The sequence below is a fragment of the Pseudophryne corroboree genome, chromosome 1 (assembly GCF_028390025.1).
Source record: "Pseudophryne corroboree isolate aPseCor3 chromosome 1, aPseCor3.hap2, whole genome shotgun sequence".
NCBI lineage: Eukaryota > Metazoa > Chordata > Amphibia > Anura > Myobatrachidae > Pseudophryne > Pseudophryne corroboree.
The window spans coordinates 606,582,659-606,605,171 of NC_086444.1; the positions used below are offsets into that span (position 1 = coordinate 606,582,659).

At 44.4% G+C, this 22,513-nt stretch overlaps 1 protein-coding gene across 4 annotated transcripts in view; it reads right to left on the reverse strand.

The window, feature by feature from the left end:
• The window catches only part of ARID3A (AT-rich interaction domain 3A), a 100,588-nt gene that overhangs the window by 13,737 nt on the left and 64,338 nt on the right, over window positions 1-22,513 (reverse strand). For all 4 annotated transcript variants that reach the window (XM_063914373.1, XM_063914371.1, XM_063914374.1 and 1 more), the window contains exons 4-7: window positions 3,602-3,674; window positions 2,465-2,648; window positions 1,141-1,391; window positions 733-993 (exon numbers count right to left, since the gene is read on the reverse strand). In XM_063914373.1, the coding sequence (XP_063770443.1) occupies window positions 733-993; window positions 1,141-1,391; window positions 2,465-2,648; window positions 3,602-3,674 (769 nt within the window). The remainder of the gene's footprint in view (window positions 1-732; window positions 994-1,140; window positions 1,392-2,464; window positions 2,649-3,601; window positions 3,675-22,513) is intronic.

Consider the following 22,513-nt stretch of genomic DNA (forward strand, 5'->3'; position numbering starts at 1 on the left):
CGAAATCCGACTATCTGATTTGGCCGGCGTCCGTGCAGCTGCTGTCAGAAGCTCCCTGTGTGTGAGATCACAGGGAGCTGCTGGAGGGAGCAGCACATCTCAGCACTCAGCCATGTATCCCAGTGCTGGCTGGGGAGCGCTGCAGGGAGGACGCCCGTCAGGTACCTACCTGCATGCCCTGCTGCACCTAGCCCGCCGCACCGCTCCTCCGTCTCCTCACCTCAATCCGACTTTTTTTAAAGTCTATTGAGATTGTCGGAAATGGGGTCAAAACCTGTCGGATTTGGCCCCATTCCCAACAGAAGCATGCGGATCTGCGGCTATTCCGGCGATCCACGTGTTCTCCGACAAGTCGGGAATTCCCGACTTGTCGGAAAAAAAACAAAATATTGAATAGGTCGGAACCCCTTCCGACCGAAATCTGTTGGAAGCCGCAGTTTTTCCAAGAAGATGGCAGCTTCTGACAATTATTGAATACACCCCTTATTCATTGAGAATACCTTATCGAGTAAATATACGTATTTTCAGACTGAATAAATACTTTTTTAGATGCAGTGGAGTAGAATGTAGTATTCTTAAGAGCAGATCAAGTGCTCATGTTCCAGAAACTTTCATTGCTGTGGTATACATTAGTGCTAACATTTCTTGCATTGTGACTTCTGGTAAACATTTAAGTAGTGCTTTTTCAGAAACAAAAACCATTTTTATCTGCACTTTTTGAACATACATTACCTTGGCTATTAATGCGGATGTTCATGGGAAACTGTGAGGACATTGCCAGGAGGTTCTGCTGGATAGCTCGGTGCACCAAGCGCTGTTGTTCCTCAGACCCTAGGGCCAACTTTTTCTCAGGCGGCTCTCCAGACTCCAGCTTTTCTCTGAGCTGCTCTAGTGCTGCTGCCTGAGCAGCCACCTGAGCTGCCACCATCGAATGTCCAGACAAAGTCACTGGAACCCTGGACGGCATGGTCAAGGACAATGGAGAGTCTTCCTCTGCAAAGTGAACATACCATTGCTTATATCCACACATTTTATAATTTTTAAGTGATCAAAAGACTGAAATACTGCAGTTTAATGACTTGTGAGATTAACCATTAATGACAAATCATCCTCTCTGCCATTTTCACTATGCACGCTCACCTTTCTTGATCTTCTGTAGGGGAGTAAAGGAGCTCCCATTTGTTGCAGCACCTCCTAGTGTCATGGCAGACACCTGCATCTTTGGGGAAGAAAGCATATTTGGAGCTCCAGTTGGAGAGTATGTGAAAAGGGAACCTCCAAAACTCTGCCTGCGCCCTTCCCGACGGTTACTGTCAATGGCGGCCTGCAGCTCATTAGGATTACTAAGGCCTCTCTTCTCACATTCATATGGGTATAAATACTTCATGTACCTGCAAAGTAGGATAGGACAGTCACCTTCAGATCAACCAACAGAAAGGCGATCCAGGAGAATGTTCAGGCAAGGAGAAGAGCATAGAAACAGATGGAAGTATAGCTGCATCACTAGATCTCAAATTTGACGTCTGGTTTGGCAGCCTTGAGGGTATTTCTGTCAATATGAACCTCATAATACAACGTGCGTCACCCAGAGTTGGAAACCTCGCTCCTTCTTGCTCACATCCCATAGGCGTGTGATCCAAAGCAAGCAAAGTTTGCCTCCTATAATTACCTGCAGTGTGTTCAGGCACACACAGTTTCAGCGGAACCACAAATGTAATGGATTCACCTCCCTAATACTACTGCAGCATATACTATATGTATATTGGCTTCTATATTAATGTATGTCTACGTACACATTTTTTTGGAGGGAGGCAGAATCCAGTGATTCAAACGTATTAAAAGGTAGCACATAAAATGTTGGGCAGTACGGATGGTGTTATGGTTAGCATTACTGCCTCACAGCACTGATGTCATGGGTTTGAGTCCCACCACGGCCCTAACTGTATGGAGTTTGTATATTCTTTCCGTACTTGCGTGGGTTTCCTCTGGGTACTCCAGTTTTCTCTGACAATCCAAACACATACTGGTAGGGTAATTGGATCCCAACAAAATTAACCCTAGCGTGAATGAGTGTGCATATACATGTGGTAGGGAATATAGATTGTAAGCGCCACTGGGGAAGGGCCTGATGTGAATGGACAAATATTCTCTCTGTAAGGCGCTGCGGAATATGTGTGTGCTATATAAATAACTGGTAATTAATAAATAAAATAAATAAAACTGTGTGCCAAGATCACTAAAAAACATGAAAATAGAAAACCGATTCCTGACTGCCTTAAATCAGTAATAACTGACAAAGTATAGTCAGGACAGTGGAAAAAAAACAGACTATATGAAAGTGCTATTAGCACATCTGAAGGACCAGCAAAACCTATGTATCAATAAATGAATTCCAAAAACACCAGTAATAAGTCATAAATGCATTTGTTACAATATAATATATATATAAAAAGGAGGTACTCACTGAGTGCGCAGGGTAAAGGCCGCACTGGTGATCGAGGTTGGCAGATTTAGACCTTTGGTGATCTCTCGCCAGAGCTTCTTGTTGATAACTTCGACCAGCCCTCCTTTCTCAGTCACCAGGACATACAACATGTACAAGTCTAAGACCTGCTTGGCCATTATGGGAATTCTGTTAACAGGTGTTCCTAGTAGAAGGATCAACACTGAGTGTCTAACACTAATAATCTTGAACACAACACCAATTACATTTACTTACCAACTATTGGAATAAATATATATTAGAATATATGTAAAACGTCACCAAACTATACCATTTATTGTTAAAGCAATTCAACTAGGTTTAACAATATGACAGGGGACTCGCATAATTTAATATTTTCACAGCATCAGAGCTGGCATTAAACTAAAATGTTCTGAAAACACAGAAGGAAAACAACCATCATACACGTATGTATGATCACAGAATCTCTTCCAAAATTTACTATGAGGAGCAATGGTAAAGCAGTATAAGGAAAGAGATTAAATTGGTCTAGGGTAGGAGGGCTGAATTCAAATGTAATTTAGTATATTGCCGACATAAGGCTTAACATTTTGGTGAAATTGCAGGAAAATAGACTAATACTGGTGTTTGGGAGGAGGAATTACTGTTGATTATATCCATACATCTCCAAAACAGGGGAAAAAAAAAAAAAGTCTACAATAGTGGCAGCAAACTACAGAAAATGCACTCACTTGCTGGCTAACACACTGCTAATAATTTTGCATGTAGTTTGTGTATTATTTCAAGCACATACAATAAAAATATACAGCTATAGACCCAGCAAGTGAGGTGATAACAAGCCCTCACCCGTTTGCCAGTTGTCCAGCATATTTCACTAATTGCTTTGTTGAGAAGACCAAGCCCGCCCTGAGGGCAGAAGGCAGGTGGGGTTCTGGAATGCAGCATTCTCAGGTGGGTGAGGCCAGTTGGATCAGATACAAGCCCCTAGCTGGAATTCCTGAATCCTCCTCTCCCCAAACAGTACCCATATGCCAAACTTCAGGAAAGAATTTGAGGGGGGAGGGGGCTATAATTGGGTAGTGGACACCAAAATACAACAGAAACAGCACTAATATGTAAATAGTGCATAGTACTTACCCCGTTTCTGCATAAAACTGAACAAGTCATCCAAAAATTCCTTCCTTTTAGGGTCTCCATCCAGTTCATAAAGCTATCAATGAAACCAACAGTGTTGCAAATCAAGTACATAATACAATAAAAGTATCAATAATTAAGATAATTAATCAAATAATTAAGAATGGTTCTACAAAGTTTGACAACATGACCAGGAGGCAATGTAAAGAGTAGCCGATTTCCATTTCTTATTTGCATGCAAGAGGACAAATCTTAATAGTAAGCTGCCAGAACATTGCCTTTTCAATACAACGGAATCTGAAGGCAAAGTACTACAAATATATAAAATAATTAACATATTTCGGATAATTCCACCATAAACATTAAATTAGACAGTGGTAAAGCACAGAAATGATGGGCGGAGCACTGGAAAACAACCGTTACATGGGAAATTCGCTCCTGGGCTTGGTGCCTGACAGCTATTCATTTGATTTCTGTGACCAGCCCTGTGGCTGCACTTCTCGCGGATTTCTGCTCGCACCCTGCTGAAGTCCAGCAGAAATCGTCGATAAATAAGGCTTTGGGACTGGTTGTGGGAGCCGGGCAAGCCTTTACTGCATGACTCTAAGCACTTACATGGGAGAAAGCGGCTTAACATTATTAATCACATAGATTCTGGCGCCAAAGGCTCAGTCATGTTAATTCATTTAATAGCTCCTGGCCACCTAGCTAAATTCCCATCTAATAACTAAATCACCCCCACAGCGTCAGAACGAGAGCCTGAATGCCAGAACCCAGGTATATAATCTTTGAGGACAAGATATCACTTTCGATATTCCACCCAATTTAACTCTTCCTTAACTAATCAAAATGGAATATTATAGGAAAGTATGGAAAGAGGTATATTACTTATCCATGTCACCCAGGCATCAGTTTACATAAACTCCCCAAAGACTATTGTCAGCATTTTCTGAAGGGACCAGGTACATTTCATATCAGATATTCACTGCTGCTCATCACAAGCCTTATTCAGTGACAAGTTGAGACATTTTATGAGGTCAAATAACACTTGCACAAGTTCCGGTACTATTTTAGGAGATGAGTGTATGTACATTTGAGAACGTCAGGTTTGACTGATGAACAAATGTTCAGAGAGGCATCATAAAAGTTAATTCTTGTGAAGGACACAAGTGCATTAACCTTCATGACAAAAACTTACCACACTGGCTTATTTTCAACATGTTTCTCAATAAGAGACAAGTATCACGTGCGTCGGTCTGCGTTTGTGTTTAGTATCCACTGAGAACACAAAGGGTTCAGAAACGTGTTTACAGACACAAATTCAGTCAGGGCTTCTACTACTACTACAAACTGCCGACAGGAATTCAGCATTCCACATTGAGCACTTAAGCAGCAGTAAACCAGTGTCCAAATGCTTCTAACAGAGAACAGGAGCTGGGGACATGAAGTGCAGATGTGCTGCCAGCTTAAATGCTCGGTCAAACTTGTGGGTGCAAATGAAGCGCTCACACAATTCTTGAACGGTGCCATAGATACCGTAGGATCTTCTAATGTAGTTAAGGATTATGTAGAATGAACTGAAATGTGGTAAGACCACACACACACACACACACACGTCGGAATTTCCACTATAGGCATATAATAATGAATGGGAAGATGTGCCGACTCCTGGGGGGCGACTCACTTTTTTTTTCTGGTTTCCCAAATTAATGGGCATTCAGAGCAATTAAATTGTTGTTCTGAAGCGATGCCCATTGCTTTATATGCTTCCCAAATAGATGGGGTCAGACTCAGGAGCCGGACGGAACCTTTGGGAGAGGGATCATAAGAATATGCCTCCCATAGGCATAAAGGGATTTACACTATCAGACGATAGTATAAACCAAAACGGACAAAACTCAGCAAAGTTTCGCTGTTTGGAATTTGGTACATAAGGGCAGAGCCAATAGTTTACGCTTCGCGGCTACCACTAGGGTGCCCAAAACGGAGCAATTCAATTGTTGCTCTGTTAGACACCTGGTAGCCGTTAAGTCAGCACTGTGATATGTGCGCTGAAATGGCACTTTGGGCGTCCAAGTGGGACTTTAGACGGGTTTAGCCGTTTTATGTGACTAAACCCTGTCTGTGCGCTACATGCACGGGCACCCAAACAACAACTGAAGTGTGACAATTGTGAGGGCGTGCAAACATTCCCGTTTAGATGGGAAAATTAGACACCCCGACCATTGAACCGGCTCCATAGGGTTCATACTGCAGTCCTATTAATATTAATGGGGACTGCGGTCTGCTGCAATAGTCAGTCTTTCGCAGATTTCTGTGAAATCCCATACAAACAACTGTGCATTCGTGTCTGCATTATTATTTTTATAAGAAACCGACTTGATAAATATGATAAGTAGTAGTTGGGCAGAAATACAATACACAAACATTAAATTGGATTAAGGGGATAACAGTTTCTCTGTTCAAGGTCTCTAGGGAGCAGAGAGAGAATACAAGTGAACATATCCTTAACATCTGCTGCTACCGTCAAGGAGGAAATGAAAGAGTCAGACAGAAAGAATGAATCAGGCAGACCCAGCTCCTGGCACACATTCAGCATCTGTCAGGGGTAATAACCCAAGGGAGCTTACACTTCTGGGGAGGTCTGATACTCCAGGAGAGGGGAGCAGAATGTCAGATGCTCCACTAACATCACTAATATTCCACAAGACACTACAGGACAGACAGATGTGTAAACCAATGTTTTCCTCCCCCAAGCTGGAACACGTGGTTGTGTGAAATTGGCACACAGCCACACAAAGTGTACAAAGCTGCCAGAATCACAGAGTACTCATTTACACCAGAAGATTGCCAAGAATGATTAGGTTGTGTGTGTTTAACTCCTTACCAACATCTGCTCCCATAAGCCTGCCTCAAGAGGCTCAGGCAGACACACAAAGCACAGAGCCCACATTATAGAACAAATTAACAAAATTATCTAATTACTGGATAACAATGGAAGATCCCTATTCTGCTATGAAGCATTACAGAGACAGGCTATTATTGCAGGCTATTTATTCCCAGGCAGGTGGTAATGTGAAACTTTGCAATCACAACGAAATGTACTGTAGTCCACCAGTAATTACTACAACAATAACGTAATATTGTGCCATCACTGCCTGCAATAATAGTATATCATACAAAAAAATTGGTATTTGCGCTATATAAATAACTGGTAATAAATAAAAAAATAAATATTACCGGCATTTTCAGTAAAGGATGGTGCTCTCAGGGACAACACATGAATCAAACAAAATTAAAAAGTAATTTCTCCACATATTAATAAAAAGTATGCAAATCCAATATTCTGTCCACAAACTACTGCCAGATGCATTAAACTAGAAATGTATATTTGAGTGCACAATTTTACACATTTCTACAGTGGAACTTTAATATTACACCCACCTATTATTACACCTGCAAATTCAGCAGCAAAACAATTGACATTTTGGATGGGTGGCATTCAAATAAGGCAGTGATGATGTTCTGGTCTATCCAAATGTCACCTAGACATACATGACTATCTCCATACACAGTGACCATTTTTCCATTGTATTAGCCATCAAAATGTACACAAGAAACTAATGAATTAAGAGCAATCTCATTTAAATGTTTGAAATTGTGGTGTGTGCGGGATGACTGTCTAGAATTGCAGACTAAGGGGTATATGCAATTGCGGTCGAATTTCCGAAAATGTCGAAAAACGGGACATTTTCGCCCAAAAAAATAATTCGACAATGCAATACAGTACTTTTCGCCAAAAAAACGGCCATTCCAAATTCGACTTTTTGAAATTCGACATTTGTCAAATTCGACATTTCTGCAATGGTACAAATGCGGCATTTCGACAAAAGTATATTCAATTGAAGATTGTAAATTCGACAACAGTGCTTTTAGACAGTAAATTAGTCATTTTCAATCCGCCACACTTTGCTGGCAGAATCTAATAAAAAAAATGAAAAACATGTTTTTTTTTGTGTTTTTTTTTTTTTTGGTAATAGCTTATCTATTTATATTAGAAGGGATTAGGTACTTGGTTTGTCTATTTAGGAGGCACAAGTATTATTTATATATTTTTAAAAATATATTTTTTTTTTTTTTTTAATGGAATGGTGTAAAAATCAGGAAAAAAAAAAATGCGTGGGGTCCCCCCTCCTAAGCATAACCAGCCTCGGGCTCTTTGAGCCGGTCCTGGTTGCCAAAATACGTGAAAAAAAATGACAGGGGATCCCCCGTATTTTAACAACCAGCACCGGGCTCTGCGCCTGTGGTCCTGGTGCAAAAAATACGGGGGACAAAAAGAGTAGGGGTCCCCCGTATTTTTTGGACCAGCACCGGGCTCCACTAGCTGGACAGATAATGCCACAGCCGGGGGTCACTTTTATACAGCGCCCTGCGGCCGTGGCATTAAATATCCAACTAGTCACCCCTGGCCGGGGTACCCTGGAGGAGTGGGGACCCCTTCAATCAAGGGGTCCCCCCCCAGCCACCAAAGGGCCAGGGGTGAAGCCCGAGGCTGTCCCCCCCCATCCAAGGGCTGCGGATGGGGGGCTGATAGCCTTGAGTAAAATGTAAGAATATTGTTTTTTGCAGAAGAACTAAAAGTCCCAGCAAGCCTCCCCCGCAAGCCGGTACTTGGAGAACCACAAGTACCAGCATGCGGGGGGGGGGGGGGATGGGCCCGCTGGTACCTGTAGTTCTACTGCAAAAAAAATACCCAAATAAAAACAGGACACACACACCTTGAAAGTAAAACTTTATTACATACATGCCGACACATACATACTTACCTATGTTGACACGCCGACTCTGGCCACGTCTCCGTCTGTCGACGTCCGGGGTACCTGAAAATAAAATTATACTCACCTGATCCAGTGTGCGGTTCTTTTATTGTAATCCACGTACTTGGCAAAACAAAAAAACGCATACCCGCTCCACACGGACTGAAAGGGGTCCCATGTTTACACATGGGACACCTTTCCCCGAATGCTGAGACCCCCTGTGACTCCTGTCACAGAGAGTCCCTTCAGGTAATCAGGTAGCGCCACGTGCTGGACACTGGATTTAGGCGAGAATCATTTTATTTTCAGGTACCCCGGACGTCGACAGACGGAGACGTGGCCAGAGTCGGCGTGTCAACATAGGTAAGTATGTAATAAAGTTTTACTTTCAAGGTGTGTGTGTCCTGTTTTTATTTGGGTATTTTTTTTGCAGTAGAACTACAGGTACCAGCGGGCCCGTTCCCCCCCCGCATGCTGGTACTTGTGGTTCTCCAAGTACCGGCTTGCGGGGGAGGCTTGCTGGGACTTTTAGTTCTTCTGCAAAAAACAATATTCTTACATTTGACTTAAGGCTATCAGCCCCCCATCCGCAGCCCTTGGATTGGGGGGGGGGGGGACGACACACAGCCTCGGGCTTCACCCCTGGCCCTTGGGTGGCTGGGGGGGGGGACACCCATTGATTGAAGGGGTCCCCACTCCTCCAGGGTACCCCGGCCAGGGGTGACTAGTTGGATATTTAATGCCACGGCCGCAGGGCGCTGTATAAAAGTGACCCCCGGCTGTGACATTATCTGTCCAGCTAGTGGAGCCCGGTGCTGGTCAAAAAAATACGGGGGACCCCTACTCTTTTTGTCCCCCGTATTTTTTGCACCAGGACCGGGCACAGAGCCCGGTGCTGGTTGTTAAAATACGGGGGATCCCCTGTCATTCCCCCCCCCGTATTTTGGCAACCAGGACCGGCTCAAAGAGCCCGAGGCTGGTTATGCTTAGGAGGGGGGACCCCACAAAATTTTTTTCCCGGTTTTTTTACATTTTTAAAAATCGAATCAAAATCCGTCAAAACGGACGTTTTTCGACAGCGGGACAGTCGAATTCGTTTTTTATTGAATATGTCGAATTCCGGCACCCACCTGCCGAAATTCGACGGTCGAATTGTGTCGAATTAAAAAACGGGCGAAAAATTGCCGCAATTCGCCCGGAATTGCATATACCCCTAAGGATGGAGGGGGGGGATTCAATTACCCACGGCAAATAACCACAGATGAGAAAGGGTGGTAGCCTCAGGCATTAACTATTCAATTCCAGCCCCTTTTTCACCCACGCCCCTTGTTAATGGGTGTTAAGGGGGGTACTGATGGGAGAGATGTGTGCTGAGCGATCTTAACTGAGCGATGTGCTGAGAGAGGGGGGGGGGGGGGCGTTCACTTCACACAGCGCTGAAGTTAGCGATATGCTAGATTGAGCTCTAGCACCGGCGATAGCGATGCGCTATCGCTGGACGGCATACACACGGCAGATCTGTGCTTAAAATCTAAGCAATCTAGTCAGATTGCTTAGATTTTAAACACGGATCTTTCCGTGTGTACCCACCTTTAACACAAAAATTCATAAAAAATTCATGGCTTTGTGTGTTAACAGAGTAGCTGCAACCGTTAACCCACTATCGAGGATTTTTTTGTTCGCATCTGTTCAGAGGCGTAAAAAAGAAAAATCCCAGATAAGTGCTGCTGGCAGACTCGCTTCTGTGTACTGTGGCACCCTGGGGTACTTACAGGGGTGCCCCGGGTTGGGGGTCCAGGACCAATGCAAATTATTTATGGTCAATGTAATAGGCAAAACCAGTGCTTGTGGCTTCCAATCATAAAATGTGGACAACATTAGCAAATCCGGTCCCTCACCACATATCTGAACCCAAGGATGACATATAAACACAATTTACTTTATTTAATATTTCCTTCTGAATTTCAGAATAATAAACTTTTGGCCTAGGGGTGCTGTGAAAAAAAAATTCTGATACTCTAGGGCGGCGTGATTCAAAAATATTTGGGAACTAATGGCCCACGGTGAATTACAGCTGCTAATTACTCAGGCTGGGTACACACTTGGCAGACAGCGCCAATGACAGACTGACCCAGCGACCGTTCTTTTTAAGCATACAACTTACCAATCGGCTACATCTAGCCAGACATCACAACTGGATGGGCATTAAATTTACCTGCCCATGTGTGATTTCATGGTCAGTGGTTCCTGTGGCCAGCATAACAGGCCGATCTATTAATTGCCAGTACACACAGGCAGGAGTAACGAGATATGTCTGTGAATTTTGGCGCTCACAGACAGAGCTGGCTGTACAAACAATACATAACATTAGGGTTGATCGTTTTAGACCACCTTGGTTTAAACCAAATGTTTATTTTAAAAAAAATTTTTTTAAAGTATGCTGCAACTTCTTAAAAAAAAAAAAAAAAGGCCTACAACGTGGTGTTTTTATTTAAAATGTTCAATGCCAGTGGCATGCTCAGTGTCAATGCTGAACTCATTTTATTGTATGTGTGCATTTTCATTTTCCATTTTGTATTATGATTCACATTTATTTAATTATAAGTAACAAGTAGGACGAATGTTTAAAAAGTAACATATTCTTACTTTAAATTTCATCTGAGTGTACTTTAATATGTTTATCTAGATATATTCAGGAACAGGAATAATAAGCAGTAAAAAATTGAATTTGAAAGATGTAAAATAAATAATAAATACATTTTGGTTGTTAATGTTAGAAAGCATTAAAACATGGTGGATCAAGGTTTCTAGCACAGAGCAATCAATGTTTCACAATATTAATGTAATAAGCAGGATTCAATATTTTTTTTTCCATTAAGACATTAATGCAAATAAAAAACAACACTGGTTTAAAAAAAAAAAAAATTATATATATATATATATATATATATATATATATATATATATATATATATATATATATATATATATATATATATATATATATATATATATATATTTTTTTTTTTTTTAAATATTGTTTTTTTTTTTTCCCAACCCTGTATAGCATAGGGTGTATCCAGAATGAAATTGATGTTTTTTATTAAGATTCTAAATAAATACTTGCATCAATATAACTTTTTTTTTTTTTTTAAGAGACCATTTTTTTAATTCCAAGGGTGCAAATTGCCATTGCGTTTAAACGCCACCACTGGCACAGCATACTGTACCCTTTGCCTGCACGGCCCAATGCCTTTTTCGCTCAAAAGTGCCTACTACCCTATGGGGCTGTGAACACCTTTGTGCGAGATCAGACTGCCGTAAAGCTGATTTGGCCAGTTGAATTCTTTGCCTGGAATTTAATTCCCCACTTAAACTAAAAATTATGGAGAGCTCTAAGAACAAGTTACTTAAGTACTTGAGCAATCACATTAAAATTAATGGTTTTCTGTTGCCTCTATCCACGTTAAAATCAATATGCAGTTATTCAATAAAGTTTTGAGTGGCTGAATCCTAAAACCATTTTACTGCAACCAGCACCAGTCTCATCATACTACCAAATCCCTTTGGAGTAACAGGTTCTTCGCACTCTCAGCACCATACAAGCGCCTTATTTAAGGTCCTCGAAGGGGGGAGGGGAGGCACTCAATTGTTGTAACGCAGCCTCAGCTCCAGTCTAAACTGATGGGAGAGATTCAATTGTTTATGCTGCCACCTATTTCTGCTTGCACCCTCCTGAGGCTTTTGGGTGGCCAAACTCAGCGCACCCAGTAGTTTCCATGGTAATCTCTGTGCATTTGGGTGCAACATTCACGATAAGTAATTGGCACCCATTGGCACAAAACTGAATATCGCCCAACAAGCTGCTTGCTCAAGAAAACAATTGAACACCCCACTCAGAACGGGTAGGGGTCATTAGGTCGACAAGACTTAGGTCAACAGTCATTAGGTCGACCACTATTGATCGACATGCATTAGGTCGACAGGGTCACTAGGTCGACATGAACAAGGTAGACATTGGAATAAGGTCATCAAGAGTTTCTCTTTTTTTTGTGTTGTTCTTCGTAAAGTGATGGGGAACCCCATTAGTGCACCGCTTCGCTCACCACGCTTCAGGTTACCGTTCCCAATTGTAGTCCATGTGGATCGTAAAGTATGAAAAAGTGCAAAAATGAAAAAACAAACGTGAAAAACTCATGTCGACTTAATGACCGTAAGCCCTCAGAACTACTTCAATCTAGATAACGCACATTCCAAAAAAAAAAAAAAAAAAAAAAAAAAAAAAGACGACAACTTAATATTAACTGCACAGTCCACCTATATGCCAAGCCAACTCTACAATATTCCAAATGTGAGGGTGCATGGAGTGTACAGCTAAACCCATGTCTTCCACCCATCCTACTACATTAATGCTAAAGTAGGCCAAAAGATAAGCCTTTGGGTGACGATTCAGTTTTGCTGTGAAGTTCCACAGCAGCCCCACACACGCTATTGGTGTATGGGAATTACAGTAATCAAAAAACAAAAAAAAACAAAAAAAACAACAACATCTTATTGCTAATGGAATTGCCTTCTTAGGATGAACCTCAAGTGCTCTACTCCTGGCCCAGCCAGATTGCAGTCAGACAGCAATGGTGGTCTAGGGTCAGTGGGCTGTGAGAAAGAGAACATATGTATTGTTACGGTGTAAAGGAGAGGAAACTTTATGGAGGTTATTTGGGTGGTTCTGGATGGTTGGTTACCAATTTAACATTAGCTCACTTAGCCATAACACTATCATATAGTGGAGACACTCCACAGTACTGCACAAACAGAGAACTTCATTCATGAATATAAGCCCCTGCCATAGACCATACTTGCCTACTTTTGAAAAAGCATTTCAGGGAGATGTGAAAGTAACACCTATCAATGCGGACGTGTACTGCTACATCTGAGAGGCGTGTCATAAACATGACTTACACATCCAAATGTAAATGAGCCCCACATTTTTTTAAGATCTACTTGTTGAAGAAAAGACACAGATTTTTCAGTAATTGTTTGTGTATTATGTTTTACAAGAGGTTCCATATCCTGTAAATGGCCAAGAGAAACTTTAGTTAAAATGCATGTAGCCATAGGGCATACCTCCCAACTGTCCCGATTTTCGCGGGACAGACAGTCCCGGTTTTTGGTGTCCCGCGGTAGGGGGGGGCAGTTGGGAGGCTCTGTCACTCGCTGCTCTGCTTAGCAGAGCAGCAGTGAATAGACGCTGTGCGCATGCGCACAGTGTCTATTCACTGGAGTCAGAGGGAGTGAAGAAAACGGGGGGAGTGGCTCGCGATCGTGGGTCCTCCCGTAAAGCCACGCCCCCTTTTCGGGAGTGCGCGCGGCTTTGCCGCGCGTGTGTCCCACTTCAAGACAGGTCAAAGTTGGGAGGTATGCCATAGGGATCATTGTGCTTTATAACCAATACAGGAAACTGGCACTTTTTCCCACAGAATGTAACAGCTGCATAATGGGGGTAAGGTGCAATCAGGGAGATTGATCGACTATTCAGGGAGTTTGCTACTATTTCAGGGAGTCTCCTGCAGATTGAGGGAGGGTAGGCAACTATGCCAAAGACAAAGACTTGAAACAAATTAAACGAGAATGAGCCAACCAACTCAGGAGTTGGTGCTAGCTGTGGAGATGTCCCAGGCAGTACCACTCCACAGGAATGAAGTGGCTGGCAATTGGCGCATCATGGGGTATAAAAAATAAAAAAAAAGTTGTCAGGTGACCATTTATGCAGTGGGCCTGTAACCATTACATCTTTGGAATGATCATACTGGTAGAGACATATGCCAGCATGGAGAGAACAAACTGTATTAGCATAGCTGAACTGTCCGATTGCTTGCTAAGGGTAACTGCACTTTTGCATTAATGTTCGTAAATTACCAACAGTACGTATGAACGTTAGAAAGCAGCTTAGAAAACTATGACATTTAAATAGATAACCTCTTTGCAAAACTAGATTTTTGTTGTGTGTATTTTTTTGAAAGTATACATAATTATGTAGACACACACACACATACATACATACATACATACATACATACACACACACACACACACATACATACATACCCACACATGCATACATACACACACAAACTTCCATTCAGAGAACTAAAAACAGGAGTCTTTATTACAGGAACACCATTTACATGAACAAGCCTGAAGCTAAATCAGCCAAGCTGTTTCACTGCATGACAACAGTAGGAAGGGTATTTTATAAGTACAGAGTGTACTGAACCAGTCCCTCCCTCAAACGCCAAGATAAATAAAAGATGAGAATGGCTATACACCACCTTAAGATTAATTATTTAATGAGCTACTGCAGCATCAGCTAAACTAGAGGGTGGGGGCTAGAGATCAAACTAAAGATATAGCAGGGGGAGGGGAGGCAAAGCAAAGAAAGGAGGGAAGAAAAAAAAAAGTTAAAGGTTTAGTAAAAGATAAAGGAAGGTTAGATTACAAGAAAGGAGGAATGTAAACAAATCTCTAGACATTAAAAAAGAAAAAAAAATCTACAACTATTTCATATTGAAAAAATAAATAAAATGTGAATTTAACAGAAATCTTCTCAACCACCTGCATGAATACACAACTACCCTCTCTCCACACAAATGTACACCAAGTCTTTGTGCCCAATACAGTCCACAAATTCCACAGCACAGACCAGTCTATCAAGTTAGAACCATGCATCAATGTAAACTCAAATGTGCACACATTACTAAGCATGACTTTTGACCTAGCAAAAAAAAAAAAAAATCAAACAAAAAAAAACAAACAAAAACCATGAAAACGTTATTGCTCAAGATCTACAACATATCACTGGAATGACAGATTGGACGAAGTATCGTTAGATACATTGGATGTGAAAAACTACAAACTATTTGTCCAAAATCGCTTGTTCTGTTCCTAATCTCCCCTGCAGTAGGGAAAATCTGAAGTTAGGACAAACGACCTGCAGTATCGGATCGTTATTGCTCAGTAACACTGAACTATTTATCGTTAAGATGCGTCTAAATCGTTCTATCTTCCCTATAATCGTTGTAGTGTGTGGGCACCTATAGGAGTTAGAGGATGTACGTGAGTGTATGTAATGAATGATACACACATTAAATATATTCCATACATACATATTATATATACAGTCACTTTTCACACTGTTTTGAAAATAAAACTATTGCTTTCCAAGTTTCCATTAATTCGCATTTTTCATCTCACCACTTCTAAATCTTCTACCACTGAGACATAGATATATCAAACACGCATTTCAATCTGCATTTAATATACTGTATGTATGCCATAAGCCAGGAATGTCCAAAGTCCGGCCCAGTGGCCAATTGCGGCCCCTGCTCACATTTCCACTGGCCCGCAGCATGCCCTGCTTGTTTATGACTGATCGTCGCACCCCGCCGCGCTGACACTCCCCGCCCGCTGCTGTCAGCCGCGCTACACGGTGACTGACAGCTATCTTCCCCTCCTCTGCGTGCAGACTATAGGCTGGTCGGTTGATGATCTGGTGAGACAGGAGGGCTGGGTTTGCCTCTCCCGCCGAGACAAATCCAGCCCTCCTGTGAGTATGAATCTATAAAAGGAGACACCAAGGAGGATCATCATGGTGGCCATCTTTACTGCAGCTCTGCAGCAGTGTGCGGTGATCAGTGGTCTCAATAAGTTCAGTGCTTCACCCCCTCATATGCAGCGCTGCTGGGGGCATATAATGTGTATCTGGCAGCACTTCTGGGGGCATATAATGTGTATCTGGCAGCACACACAATGTGTATCTGGAATTGGGGGCATCTGTGTATCTGGCAGTACTGGGGGCATTTGTGTATCTGGCAGCGCTGCTGGGGGCATGTGTGCATCTGGTCAGCCCCCACACATTTTCTCCTCACCAAATTTGGCCCTCTTTGCAAAAAGTTTGTACACCCCTGCCATAAGCATTCTGACCAGCATGTCAGCTAAAATTCAGTCCAATCACAAATTGTAAAACTAGGCCTAATACACATTGGGATTCATTTGACAGAAGTAGTGTTGAATGAAAGACATTTTTGCAAACATATTGTTTCGGCACATGCTCAGCAGCCTATTGTATGCAACTAATAGGCATACCTCCCAACTTCTTCACAGGAGAAATCGGGCCCTGCCGCGGGTAACTGTGTGTGTGTGTGTGTGGGGGGGGGGCTACAGGCCATGCCCCCAGTCCCCCTCTCCACATAATAGATCTATTCACCAATGGTCTAATCAGAGCAATAGTTGAGAGGGAGGTCTCCCTACGAAATTGCAGCCCACGTGTAGGACAGCGCCCGAAAAATAAGAATTTACTCACCGGTAATTCTATTTCTCGTAGTCCGTAGTGGATGCTGGGGACTCTGTAAGGACCATGGGGAATAGCGGCTCCGCAGGAGACTGGGCACAACTAAGAAAGATTTAGGACTACCTGGCGTGCACTGGCTCCTCCCTCTATGCCCCTCCTCCAGACCTCGGTTAGGAAACTGTGCCCGGAAGAGCGGACACAATAAGGAAAGGATTTGGAATCCCGGGTAAGACTCATACCAGCCACACCAATCACACCGTACAACTCGTGATACTATACCCAGTGAACAGTATGAATAACAACTGAGCCTCTCAAACAGATGGCTCCAAACAATAACCCTTTAGTTAGGCAATAACTATATACAAGTATTGCAGACAATCCGCACTTGGGATGGGCGCCCAGCATCCACTACGGACTACGAGAAATAGAATTATTGGTGAGTAAATTCTTATTTTCTCTGACGTCCTAGTGGATGCTGGGGACTCCGTAAGGACCATGGGGATTATACCAAAGCTCCCAAACGGGCGGGAGAGTGCGGATGACTCTGCAGCACCGAATGAGCAAACTCAAGGTCCTCCTCAGCCAGGGTATCAAACTTGTAGAATTTAGCAAATGTGTTTGAACCCGACCAAGTAGCAGCTCGGCAAAGTTGTAAAGCCGAGACCCCTCGGGCAGCCGCCCAAGAAGAGCCCACTTTCCTCGTGGAATGGGCTTTTACAGATTTAGGATGCGTCAGTCCAGCCGCAGAATGTACAAGTTGAATCGTACTACAGATCCAGCGAGCAATAGACTGCTTTTAAGCAGGAGCACCCAGCTTGTTGGGCGCATACAGGATAAATAGCGAGTCAGTTTTCCTGACTCCAGCCGTCCTGGAAACATAGATTTTCAGGGCCCTGACTACGTCCAGCAACTTGGAATCCTCCAAGTCCTTAGTAGCCGCAGGCACCACAATAGGTTGGTTCAAATGAAAAGCTGATACCACCTTAGGAAGAAATTGGGGACGAGTCCTCAATTCCGCCCTATCCATATGGAAAATCAGATAAGGGCTTTTACATGATAAAGCCGCCAATTCTGACACACGCCTGGCCGAAGCCAAGGCCAACAGCATGACCACTTTCCACGTGAGATATTTTAAATCCACGGTTTTAAGTGGTTCAAACCAATATGACTTTAGAAAATTCAACACCACGTTGAGATCCCAAGTTGCCACTGGGGACACAAAAGGGGGCTGAATATGCAGCACTCCCTTAACAAATGTCTGAACTTCAGGTAGTGAAGCCAGTTCTTTCTGGAAGAAAATCGATAGAGCCGAAATCTGGACCTTAATGGAACCCAATTTTAGGCCCATAGTCACCCCTGACTGTAGGAAGTGCAGAAAACGGCCCAGCTGAAATTCCTCCGTTGGGGCCTCCCTGGCCTCACACCACGCAACATATTTTCGCCATATGCAGTGATAATGGTTTGCGGTCACTTCTTTCCTAGCTTGAATCAGCGTAGGGATGACTTCCTCCGGAATGCCCTTTTCCTTCAGGATCCGGCGTTCAACCGCCATGCCGTCAAACGCAGCCGCGGTAAGTCTTGGAACAGACAGGGCCCCTGCTGCAACAGGTCCTGTCTGAGCGGCAGAGGCCATGGGTCCTCCGAGATCATTTCTTGAAGTTCTGGGTACCAAGCTCTTCTTGGCCAATCCGTAACAATGAGTATAGTTCTTACTCCTCTCCTTCTTATTATTCTCAGTACCTTGGGTATGAGAGGAAGAGGAGGGAACACATAAACCGACTGGCACACCCACGGTGTCACTAAAGCGTCCACAGCTATCGCCTGAGGGTCCCTTGACCTGGCGCAATATCTTTTTAGCTTTTTGTTGAGGCGGGACGCCATCATGTCCACCTGTGGCCTTTCCCACCGGTGTACAACCATTTGGAAGACTTCTGGATGAAGTCCCCACTCTCCCGAGTGGAGGTCGTGTCTGCTGAGAAAGTCTGCTTCCCAGTTGTCCACTCCGGGAATGAACACTGCTGACAGTGCTAACACATGATTTTCCACCCATCGGAGAATCCTTGTGGCTTCTGCAATCGCCATCCTGCTTCTTGTGTCGCCCTGTCGATTTACATGGGCGACCGCCGTGATGTTGTCTGACTGGATCAGCACCGGCTGGTGTTGAAGCAGGGGTCTTGCCTGACTTAGGGCATTGTAAATGGCCCTTAGTTCCAGAATATTTATGTGTAGGGAAGTCTCCTGACTCTACCATTGTCCCTGGAAGTTTCTTCCCTGTGTGACTGCCCCCCAACCTCGAAGGCTGGCATCCGTGGTCACCAGGATCCAGTCCTGTATGCCGAATCTGCGGCCCTCTAGAAGATGAGCACTCTGCAGCCACCACAGCAGCGACACCCTGGCCCTTGGAGACAGGGTTATCAGCCGATGAATCTGAAGATGCGATCCGGACCACTTGTCCAACAGATCCCACTGAAAGATCCTTGTATGGAACCTTCCAAATGGAATTGCTTCGTAAGAAGCCACCATCTTTCCCAGGACTCACGTGCAGTGGTGCACCGACACCTGTTTTGGTGTTAGGAGGTCTCTGACTAGAGATGACAACTCCTTGGCCTTCTCCTCCGGGAGAAACACTTTTTTCTGTTCTGTGTCCAGAACCATCCCCAGGAACAGTAGACGCGTTGTAGGAACCAGCTGCGACTTTGGAATATTCAGGATCCAGCCGTGCTGTTGTAGCACTTCCCGAGCTAGTGCTACTACGATCAACAACTGTTCCCTGGACCTCGCCTTTATAAGGAGATCGTCCAAGTACGGGATAATTAAAACTCCCTTTTTCCAAAGGTGTATCATCATTTCGGCCATTACCTTGGTAAAGACTCTCGGTGCCGTGGACAGACCAAACGGCAACGTCTGGATTTGGTAATGACAGTCCTGTACCACAAATCTGAGGTACTCCTGGTGAGGAGGGTAAATGGGGACATGCAGGTAAGCATCCTTGATGTCCAGTGATACCATGTAATCCCACTCGTCCAGGCTTGCAATCACCGCCCTGAGCGATTCCATCTTGAACTTGAACCTTCTTATATAAGTGTTCAAGGATTTTAAATTTAAAATGGGTCTCACCGAACCGTCCGGTTTCGGTACCACAAACATTGTGGAATAGTAACCCCGTCCTTGTTGAAGGAGGGGTACCTTGATTATCACCTGCTGAGAATACAGCTTGTGAATCGCCTCCAGCACTGCCTCCCTGTCCGGGGGAGCTGTCGGCAAGGCAGATTTGAGGAAACGGCGAGGGGGAGATGTCTCGAATTCCAGCTTGTACCCCTGAGATACTACTTGTAGAATCCAGGGATCCACGCGTGAGCGAGCCCACTGGTCGCTGAAGTTCTTGAGACGGGCCCCCACCGTACCTGGCTCCGCCTGTGGAGCCCCAGCGTCATGCGGTGGACTTAGAGGAAGCGGGGGAGGACTTTTGTTCCTGGGAACTGGCTGTATGTTGCAGCTTTTTCCCTCTACCTCTGCCTCTGGGCAGAAAGGACGCGCCTCTAACCCGCTTGCCTTTCCGGGGCCGAAAGGACTGTACCTGATAATACGTTGCTTTCTTTGGCTGTGAGGGAACATGGGGTAAAAATGCTGACTTCCCAGCTGTCGCTGTGGAAACGAGGTCCGAGAGACCATCCCCAAACAACTCCTCACCCGTGTAAGGCAAAACTTCCATGTGCCTTTTAGAATCTGTATCTCCTGTCCACTGCCGAGTCCACAATCCTCTCCTGGCAGAAATGGACATTGCGTTTATTTTAGATGCCAGCCGGCAAATATCCCTCTGTGCATCTCTCATGTATAAGACAGCGTCTTTAATATGCTCTACGGTTAGCAATATAGTGTCCCTGTCTAGGGTATCAATGTTTTCCGACAGGGAATCTGACCACGCAGCTGCAGCACTGCACATCCATGCTGAAGCAATAGCCGGTCTCAGTATAATTCCTGAGTGTGTATATACAGATTTCAGGATAGCCTCCTGCTTTCTATCCGCAGGCTCCTTTAGGGCGGCCGTGTTTGGAGACGGTAGTACCACCTTTTTTGACAGACGTGTGAGCGCTTTATCCACCCTAGGGGATGTCTCCCAACGTGACCTGTCCTCTGGCGGGAAAGGGTACGCCATTAGTAACTTTTTAGAAATTACCAGTTTCTTATCGGGGGAAGCCCACGCTTCTTCACACACTTCATTTAATTCATCAGATGGGGGAAAAACCACTGGTAGCTTTTTCTCCCCAAACATAATACCCTTTTTTGTGGTACCTGGGGTAATATCAGAAATGTGCAACACATTTTTCATTGCCGTAATCATATAACGAGTGGCTCTATTGGAATGTACACTAGTCTCATCGTCGTCGACACTGGAGTCAGTATCCGTGTCGACATCTGTGTCTGCCATCTGAGGTAGTGGGCGTTTTAGAGCCCCTGATGGCTTTTGAGACGCCTGGGCAGGCACGGGCTGAAAAGCCGGCTGTCCCACATCTGCTATGTTGTCAAACCTTTTATGTAAGGAGTTGACACTGTCGCGTAATTCCTTCCACATGTCCATCCATTCAGGTGTCGACCCCGCAGGGGGTGACACCACATTTATCGGCACCTGCTCCGCCTCCACATAAGCCTCCTCATCAAACATGTCGACACAGCCGTACCGACACACCGCACACACACAGGGAATGCTCTGACTGAGGACAGGACCCCACAAAGTCCTTTGGGGAGACAGAGAGAGAGTATGCCAGCACACACCAGAGCGCTATATAATGCAGGGATACACACTACACACAGTGATTTTTCCCCTATAGCTGCTATAATACACAGTTTGCGCCTAAATTTAGTGCCCCCCCTCTCTTTTTTACCCTATTGAGCCTGCAAACTGCAGGGGAGAGCCTTGGGAGCGTCCTTCCAGCGGAGCTGTGAGAGGAAATGGCGCCAGTGTGCTGAGGGAGATAGCCCCGCCCCTTTCTCGGCTGACTTCTCCCGCTTTTTTCCGGATATTTTTGGCAGGGGATTTTACACATATATAGTCTTACTGACTATATTATGTGTTTGTTTGCCAAGCTAAGGTACTCTTATTGCAGCCCAGGGCGCCCCCCCCCCCCCAGCGCCCTGCACCCATCAGTGACCGGAGTGTGTGGTGTGCATGGGGAGCAATGGCGCACAGCTGCAGTGCTGTGCGCTACCTTAATGAAGACCGGAGTCTTCAGCCGCCGATTTCCTGGACGTTCTTCTTGCTTCTGGCTCTGCATAGGGGACGGCGGCGCGGCTTCGGGACCGGACGACCGAGGCTGGGCCTGTGTTCGAACCCTCTGGAGCTAATGGTGTCCAGTAGCCTAAGAAGCCCAAGCTAGCTGCAAGCTTCTTCTCCCCTCAGTCCCTCGTAGCAGTGAGTCTGTTGCCAGCAGATCTCACTGAAAATAAAAAACCTAAATATACTTTCTTTTCTAAGAGCTCAGGAGAGCCCCTAGTGTGCAACCAGCTCGGCCGGGCACAAAATTCTAACTGAGGTCTGGAGGAGGGGCATAGAGGGAGGAGCCAGTGCACACCAGGTAGTCCTAAATCTTTCTTAGTTGTGCCCAGTCTCCTGCAGAGCCGCTATTCCCCATGGTCCTTACGGAGTCCCCAGCATCCACTAGGACGTCAGAGAAAACAGGACTGTTCCGCTAAAATCGTGACAGTTGGGAGGTATGCTATCGTGATTTCCACTTGTAAATCACTAGATGT